The sequence below is a fragment of the Scatophagus argus genome, chromosome 21 (genome assembly GCF_020382885.2).
Source record: "Scatophagus argus isolate fScaArg1 chromosome 21, fScaArg1.pri, whole genome shotgun sequence".
NCBI classification, from domain to species: Eukaryota; Metazoa; Chordata; class Actinopteri; family Scatophagidae; genus Scatophagus; species Scatophagus argus.
The window spans coordinates 14755136-14764198 of NC_058513.1; the positions used below are offsets into that span (position 1 = coordinate 14755136).

At 42.8% G+C, this 9063-nt stretch overlaps 1 protein-coding gene across 2 annotated transcripts; it reads right to left on the reverse strand.

Annotated features, from left to right (window-relative positions):
- Window positions 1–643: 643 nt before the first annotated feature.
- On the reverse strand, window positions 644–8813 carry myoz1b (myozenin 1b). 2 transcript variants are annotated; one of them, XM_046377277.1, is made up of 6 exons: window positions 8642–8813; window positions 6081–6164; window positions 2889–3055; window positions 2716–2782; window positions 2422–2608; window positions 644–1228 (listed from the first exon to the last, which is right to left on the reverse strand). In XM_046377277.1, exons 2-6 carry the CDS (start codon window positions 6160–6162, stop codon window positions 994–996), a joined length of 738 nt encoding a protein of 245 aa, XP_046233233.1. In that variant the 5' UTR covers window positions 6163–6164; window positions 8642–8813; the 3' UTR covers window positions 644–993. The 2 variants fall into 2 exon arrangements, with proteins under 2 accessions (XP_046233233.1, XP_046233230.1); XM_046377274.1 differs by having other exon boundaries at window positions 2716–2785; window positions 8642–8810.
- Between the last annotated feature and the right edge of the window lie 250 nt (window positions 8814–9063).

The following is a 9063-nucleotide window of genomic DNA, read 5'->3' on the forward strand; positions in this document are numbered from 1 at the left end:
CCACATTTTTATTTGCTTTCTTGCTGAGAGTAAAATGAGAAGACTGAAGTTACTTTCAGAGTGGCGTCAGTCTGTTCTCTAAGTATGGAACTATTTATTTTTCATCTTATTACAGACAGAAAGGGGGATGATGACATGCAATGAGGGCCCCAACTGGAATCGCACCATAAATGTTACAATTAGCTTGTGTCTGAAGTCAATCAACCACGTCAATGCCCCATAAAATTTAATAAAAGATCAATTAAAATCCAAGAAGAAAGAAAGAAAATGATTGAAGCAAGTTAAAACAGCCAAATGACCAAAACATTTCCAGTTTGTTTGTTTTAGTCCTTGTAGGACCCTAAGAAACATCTCTTTCATTTCTGACCTTGTAAATCACAGTTTGTTTTCCAGGGCTTTCAGCCACACCTTACAGGTTTCATCATCAGATGAAGTTTGCTGAGAGTTTGCATGAGACGACTAATGCGTGATCATTTCAGCATGAAGCTTCAGTCATGTGATGACAGGTGATTTTATGAGGCCGATACATCAAGGACGGTCGTTGGGGTCAAAGAGTGATTACGACTGAGCCGTGGCAGCGGAGCAAACTCAATCCACTGAAGAGAAAAGTCGAGTTCTCCCAGGCACGAGAAGCAGACACACATTCTGTAAAGGGGAACTTTATTGCATAAATACATTCTTTTAAGAGTGCAGAGTGCTCATCGATATCTATTCACACAGGTCTCGCGTTAGCTCACGGGATGCAAAATCATAGTAAGACTGAATCGTAGTTGGGAAAGGGAAAAGATATGAAAGCACACAAGAGACCAGGGAAGACACTTTGTACTGTTCACGTCATTTTTAAATCATTTTTGTTCATTTCGTTTTGTTTACAGGAGCCTCAGCAGAGTTTTTGCAGCCTAATGCTCTCATGTATGTATACACTCATGTGAGGGTGTGTGTGTGCGTGTGTGTTTCAGGCTACACGTGTTGCAAATATGCCTGGACGTAGGTTCACAGGTCGTCCGTCTCTCCGTCAAAAGGGATGTTGTCCAGGTCCATGTGGATGTGTGAGTTGTCCTCGCTGCAGACCCAGCCGATGGGCGTGCGGTTAAACGAGGGGCGTGAGCGGATGTCGGCCTGCAGGCTGGGCAGGGGCTCCGGCTCCTCTACGGCAACAGAGATCTCTGGGAGTTCGAAGGTCAGCATCTTGCACGCCTTGTCGTAGCCGCCAAATGGCAGCGCCGTCCTGTGGGCGGAAAAGAGGAAGGAAGAGGAAGCAGAGGAGAGACACGGCAACGCCAGAAAACTACAAACGGCACCTCTGAGTCATTTTCTGAGCAAAATGTTACTGCAGTTGTTTCTGTCTGGTTGGGCTGGTTGTTTATCGCTTATTCAGACAACCATTAACAGTCCAACAGAGGAAGGCCTACTGTAGGGTTCAGTTAAGATAAATGTAATTAGATCTGGTACAAAATGTTGTCTCTGTGGTAAGTGTCACAGTGCATTTCGAAATGTCGTTGATGTGGTGCAGCAGGTGAAGTCTACTGTATATTGCTGCTGAGTGGAGCCATATAGCCAGGGAGGAAGTCGCTTTTACTGCTGATGAAGCAGTGAACTGCTGCTGTTGGAGAGGTCTGGGTTATTGAGCTGATGTAGCTGAGGCTGGTGCTGCAGTTTTAACTACATTATCAGTTTAACAATAGTACTGATACTGCCTGTTCAATAACTGCACTCATAATCCAGAATGCCAGTATTATATGAACACGTGTGTAATATCATATGCTATACCGTATAACACTTCTCTTTGTACAGTTTTCCTATTAATGAAGCTCTGCTGGGACAAACAACCATGTGATGATCATTTAATCATCACATAAAGCACACAGCGTTGGAATACACTCATGTCAATCACTCATCTTTTTATCATCTCATCTCAGATTACGATCACAAAACTAAAATTTCAATTAGACCACCGGCATTATGGAGCATCGAATATCCAGGGCTTCTGGATCTTGACCCAAACTCAGGACTAAAAGACAAATGAAGTTGTTCTCCAGAACAGCGAGATAATTTCTCCTGCACTGCTACACCAGCAACAACATTTTCCAAGAATCAAGTTAAGGTCACATGAATACTTTCCTTCAAATATCTTACGAACTTGCGTCTTCACTTATGCTCTGCAGTTTTGTGGCACCAACTGGAATTTGAAACACTACTTATTACTTAGAGCTTTTTCCCTGATCTACTGTAGCTTGGATTGTGCCTCGTTTGTGTGTTGTAAGCACACACCACCCTGCACCTTTAAAGTTACAACATTTTCTTCTTTTTAGTGCAGAAGTGATTAGACATTACATTCATTAAGCAAAACTCAAATTTACACTGTTTCTGTTTCATATTTGATATTGCAATCTGAACATCTTTGGGTTTCCGACTGTGTACCTGTTGAAGCTCTTGTACAGAGGCATTTCTGGGTGCAACCCGATGGGTCCTGGCATGAAGGTCTTCATGGTGGCTGTCAGCTCCTCGTTACCCTTCATGGCCCGTTCCCATGGCGATATGTAGGTGCGTACATACTCCTCCCTCCTCTTCTTCTTCTCCGCCTCCTCATCCACTTCCTCCTCCACCACTGAGACACGGGAGGTTAGACAAGACAGAAGATTGGGGGGGGGGCTTAAATGCAAAATCTCAGCAGAGAGACAGCATCTTAAGTAAAGAAAAGACAATTTACAACACCTTCTTCCTTTGGCATCTCAGGCTTTGGTGGAATAGGGGGAGGGCACATCATTAGGTTCTGGAGGTTCTGCTAGAAGACAACAGAGGAAGATGTGGCCTGGTCAGTACACGCATTTGCACAAAACATATGCACACACACTGGCACACACTCCCTTCCTCTTCTTCACTCTTACGTTGTTCTCGTTGGTCACAACGAACTTCTCGACTCGCTGCTGCCTCATCTTGAACATCTTGGAGCCCTTGTTTTTGAGCAGGGAGAGCTCCTCCAGCATCACATCCTTAGGCGTCTTGATCTTGGTGCCCAGGTCAAACTCAGAGGCCTCGGGATCTGACTCATCGTCTGACAGGAAGAGAAAGGGGACAAAATGAAGAGATGAAATGGCGCTCATGGTTGGAATACACGGAGAAAAGGCAGAAGGGAAATTGTCATGGCTTATCCATATGTTGAGAAAAATACAAAAAACAGCTAACCTGGCTCTCTTCAAAAGTGTTAAAAGTCACAAATACACACGTTATGTCTTCTGTACAAAAGACAAAGCATAAATAAGACGAGCAGTCATTTCACGTGGGGGTTTTATACCGAGCTAAGCCAATCATCCTCTGGCTGTAGCCACACTTGACGGACAGTTGTGACACTGGTATGAACTGTCTTAACTCGTGGAGAAATATTGAATAAGCCTATTTCCAAAAATGTTGATCTATTCTAACATTTTCATGAACTATACTGCACTTACTTGTATGAAATAAATCTGACTCATGCTTCTTATGATGATTTGTGCAGGCTAACATTTTTTAAGCATTTTTTTGTTATTAAAGCCTTGGCAGAGGTGGTTTACACTCTCTGAAATGTGCTCTCTCTCTCTCTCTCTCTCTCTCTCTCTCTCTCTCTCATCAGCTAAATCCATTTGGCAAATTAAAAGTTGGGTTTTACCTTCCACCCTTCCACTACATGATATTGAATGAGGGATATATAAGATTGCGAAGGGCGTTTTTTTATCCGCTTCCATACTGTGTTATTATGAGCTGAAACCTGCTTTATGCTGTTAAGGATGTGTGTGTGTGTGTGTGTGTGTGTGTGTGTGTGTGTGTGTGAGAGAGAGAGAGAGAGAGAGAGAGAGAGAGAGAGAGACCGGGGAAGTTGTTGGGGTTACTAGGCCAAGGCAATATGGAAGAAAAGGGCACTTGGGGAATGCCACAGCAGGTTTTCTGGTAACACTGTTTATGGCAGGAAATCCTTTATAAGGCACTGTTTCTCTCATGCTCCCCTCTTCTCGCTCAGTGATGGAGAGATCTGATGGATTTTACTGCTCCACAGAGCTCCTCATAAAACACTCTTCTCATCCAACACATACACTCTGATATCACTCATAACACCTGGAGTCCAGCCATAAACCAACACACACGCACCCTCGCACGAGCACATCTATAAAGCAGGGAGTTGGCATTGCAATGCTGCGGAGAGCTGTTAGCAGTACCTCGTAAATCAGGCATGGGCAAGTGTGGGTGTGTGTGTTAAGTGTGTGTGTGTGTGAGAGAGAGAGAGAATAATTGAGGCTGCTGAGCAGAGCGAACTCTCCCATGGGGATATTGATTAGAGTGTTAATTCAGAAGAATGTGAAAGTGGAGCTGGCTGCTGACCGAGAGGAAATTGGACGGACCTACAGAGGCGGAGGGTGGACAGACGGACAGCGCAGAGATGGACAGGGGCATGGGACACACACGACAGGGCAACATAATGGCAGAGATGATGGATAAATGAGGGGGCATTAACTGGAGCAAAATAAGGGATAAGCAGGATAAGCTCCTGAATGACTGACTGAGTGAAAACAAACTGGCGGAAAGATACAGATGTGGCTGCAGATGTGGCATCAGAGGGAGTGGCAGTGGTGAAACAGCAGAACACATAAATGCTCAGACTGCATGCTCAGAGAGTGGCAGGTAACACACTGTGGTTGGCATGAAGCAATATATTATGCAATAAGTAAACATAAGTTCTGTTACTGAGAACACACAACATATTGCGAGTCTGCAGCCATGCTAGCAGCAACTCTGTCAGGGTCTATTTAGGCACAAAGGCGCTTTGATAGAAAATGCTAACATTAGCATTAGCATGCATGTTCTGGGTGCATATTTTGCAGATTTATCGCCAATACGTCTTAGTTTAGTGTGTTTGCATGCAGTGCTAGAAAGCCAGGAGTTTTGTAGGTGAAAACAGGATTGTATACAATTATAATGTTGGACCTGAAAAATGTCCCCCTAACGGTGGCACTAGAAGAAAAGTCAGGGGATCACCTTCACATTAATCCTTCGGGAACATGAATGTATGAAGAAATACCAAGATTCTTTGTTTAAGTAAAAGTTCTGTAGAAGTTGGGGCTCTGAAACCGATACCAGTACTGGAAATATCCCCGAGGACGCCTAAAATATGGTGGAGAGTACCCGACTCTATTCATTGATCCGATACCGTGTGATTTATTTATAAGAAATGGGACCCTGCTACTTCCCAGCAGTTTTCCATACGTCTGTAAGAAATTTAACAGATTTTCTTCACCGAAGAGTAGTCAATATGCATAAACCACAACCAACTTGTGTAACTTCAAGCTCATCCATAACATAACAAAAGAAGAAGATTGTTACGTAAAGTGCATCATTTTGAGTTTGAACAGTGAGAATTTGAACAGATGGTGAAAATGTGACGTGAGATGTATTTAATGTGCTGGTGCCTCTTAAATAAAATATGAAGTGATTTTTGAAAAAAAAAAAATTGAAGAACTGCATGAGCAACAGTGTAACTGTACAAAGCAAGTAGCACCAAAATGACCATAAAAATACAATAACAACACAAACTATATGAATGCAGTTTGCGTTTGTGGATTTAACGTCAAAATGCAAACTTTTTCCCACATTTGTTGCACTGATTCCACATCAGTTACTCACAGCTTCAAAACAAACATAGTGGGAGCTGAATGAACCTCTTTTATGTTGCCACTAACAGTGACAGATTTATGGCTGCTCTGCCATCTGATAATGACCCACGTCCCCACAGGAGATGCCACATGCATGTTAGATATTGTGTTACTGCTTGTGTGTAAGTGTGCCTGTGTGCTCTTATTTAATGGTATTATCATAAGACCACATGCAACGATTTACACCCACGCAGTTCAGTTTCCGCACACACAGAAAGACTGGGCAGATAGTAGAAACCACACAGCAAAACTTACAAATGGATCTGACATTTTACTGGGCAGGATAATCAGATCACACGACATACAGAGGAAGGTCTTTGATGAACGGCAGAATATTTCATGTTTCCGTGTCATGTGTGAATATATGACTGATATTCTATGTGGGTGAGGGTGTTTTACCATTCTGGGAGATGTTGGTCAGGTCGGTGATGATCTTGTTGGCCTTCCTCTTGCTAGAAGGGGCAGTAGTTGGGAGAGGCATGGCTAAAGGACGGAACAGAGAAATGAAAACTTTATCATAGTAATAATAATGGTCGTCGACTGAAGCCAAAAATGGAACATTTTACAGAAAGACTGATTAATGTGCCTTGTCTTTCTGAATAAATAAATTAGATCAGCTCAGACAAACAACTGCAGCTATTTTACACAAAAAGAAAAATACGTCTATAGAGGCCAAAAAGAGGAAAAGTCAGGGTCCGTAAAGTACCTTTTCTATATCTTTCAGTTGCATCTCATGGTCTTCAGATGGTGCTTGCTATAAATAAAACTGGGAGTCTAGAATCTTTCTCAAACTACTACTTTCAAAGTGACACAGTCTACATAGAGAGGAGGTTAAAGTGAATGGACAGGTCAACAAAATAACATAACAGTGGACACAGGGGACCATTTTGTTTCCCATTTCCACATTTTTTTGTATTAACTTGAAAGCAAACCACAATGTTTCCCTGAACTTAACCAAGTTGTTCTTGTAGCTAACCTTAACCCTAGCTTTGTCTCGTCATAAAACAGATTTAACGTGATTGGTAATGGTTTTTGAAAGGCACAGACAAATTGCAGATCGGTATATGATCAGGCACAGATCAGTAAATGTTTGAATGTCAGTTACAAATGAAGTATTTTGTCATTTAATATGGAGGCCTTGTTGGGTTACAGCTTGTTGACCTTCCCCCAAGCAGCCAAAAAAAATCAAGCAATGCAGACATACACAGTAAATTAGCAGTGGACTAATAATAACGTTTTGCTTGTGCTTGTCCGTGTGGTTGCTGTCCAGAGATTCAGACTGCTTAAAAAATTTCTGAAAAATTTTGGTTTTTGACTAACCAACAATAAATACACCAGCCACATTTTCAGTGTGACGCACATCGAACTGGCAGGGCTGAGTGGTACATAAACTGGCGTCAAAAAAACTATGCTTACAGCCCTCACTCATTACCAAGACTGCACAAGTGATTTATGTATTGCATTACATTGTGTATTTTTATGCCCTTTTCTATAAACCACTTTGTCACTTTGTTCAACATTGTTTTTTAAATATGCTCTATAAATAAATTTATCTGACTTGACCAAGCAAATCATTAAGAATTATCCACAAAATGCTTAAATATGTTGACTCTCAGGGGTCTAGCAAAGAGCACAGCAGATGTGACACGACATCACAATGAAATCACAATGAAATGTGATGAAATTAAGCGTTAAACATACAAGCTTAAATATTTTATTTGAAAGTCTACAGTGAATTCCAAGATACAGTGTATCTGTGTATGATGAAGTTGCATATCACGTTCTACATTCTTGCAAGCTCCAGCAGAACCTTGCTGGGTTGCCTAATTAAGTTAAGCACACTTAAAGCATTGAGTATAGCCCCGCATACGCCTGAGGACACTAATTCCCAGTGGCAGCTCGTGTCTCTCTTGACTAACCACTCAGATGGGGGCCAGCAGTATGTCGCTCTCTATTGCACAGGTCGAAAGCAATTATGTAAGGCTGGAGGTGAGTCCCAGCACAAGAGAAAAAGCTGGAGGGCCCGTCTATAGGGAGACAGTTAATGTAATTGCTTTTCATCTGCTGTAATTGAAGCTCATTTCCTAGCCTGGGATTCAGTCCTGTGCGAGCTATTTTTATGAACACATGTTCAATACTAGTGTGGTGAGTGGGACTGTCATCAGCACATGACATGCTGTGCATACAAGTGCGCCGTGCGCACATAGAGCTACACCGAAATAGCTTCTCTCTTGTGATTTACATGAGTCATTGGCCCAGGATTAAAAACTAGGAGATTACAGGTGTTTTTGGATCTTCTGGAAAATACAAGATGGAGGCTGTGCTGATGGGGCCTACAGGAGCCTGGGTCCTGTTACTGCCGCCCTGAGTGAAGAAGCGCTCCTGTCCCCCCACGACCAGTTTTAGCTCCAGATAAATCTCCAGGGGACAGCTGGGGAGGAAGGGCATCAGTAAGCACATTCCCAAATGCACACATACATCCATACCCGCAGACTAAAAACTCCACTGCAGAGGGCCACATTCCTCACCTACCACAGTGTTAGGTAAGACCAGGAGGAAGAAGAGCAAAGTCATCCACCAGCTGACTGTCGTGATTCAGATTTGATTTAAGTGATATTAAACTGTGTAATCTGCAACCTAACTTTCATGATGTGAAGTCTTCTTGGAGCAAGCACAGCGACTTTTAACGAAACAGTCAGTTTTGTATTATGAAGTTGACCATCTGCCTCTGACTTCCTCAGTAATTAATTCATCCAGTTAGAGAAGCCACAGGCCACACTTAGGGGAATCCCTTGCAGCCAAAACCTGCTGACCACAGGAATCAAATTAATTTCACTGCAGCCATCTCCTTGTGTTTAACTCTGTGACCAATGGCGCCAGATAATCCACAAACACTCAAGGCATGTGTGAGAGAGATTTTATCGACGCTGTCACATATTTTCACTCCTCTAATGTCTTACCTAAGACCCAGGTATCCACAAGAAGACACAGGTCCCAGAAGGTCCCAGAATAGGTGGGTCAGAGGAAGAGGAACGCAGATTCCCAGGTAGATTTGTTGTCCCAGAGCTGGTATTGTACTGCCTGCCCTCCTCTTCGCCCCAGAGAGAGTGAAACCCTATCAGCAGGGCTGCGCCAGTGCTATGGCCCTCGGCTGGGGGATCAGAGCAGGGGTGGGGTGGGGTGAGTGGGGTTGGGGGTAAATAGGGAGGTGGGTGTGGTGTTTTAAAGTATATATTTAAGCTTTATCTGAACAATAATAGATGGATTTGTCTGAAAATTTAAAGATGACAATTAGCTAAAAATATATGCTGCAGTTGTCACATTTTCATGAAAGACCCAGTTTGCAGGTGTCAAACACAATAGTTCAACAGCAATATTACAA

Coding starts and splice junctions, on each gene's coding strand:
- myoz1b (XM_046377274.1), bottom strand. CDS start 6,162: ATGCCTCTCCCAACTACTGCCCCTTCTAGCAAGAGGAAGGCCAACAAG. Junction 2,609..2,715: donor TGAGATGCCAAAGGAAGAAG/GTGTTGTAAATT, acceptor CCCGTGTCTCAG/TGGTGGAGGAGGAAGTGGAT. Junction 1,229..2,421: donor CTGTACAAGAGCTTCAACAG/GTACACAGTCGG, acceptor TTCCGCCCACAG/GACGGCGCTGCCATTTGGCG.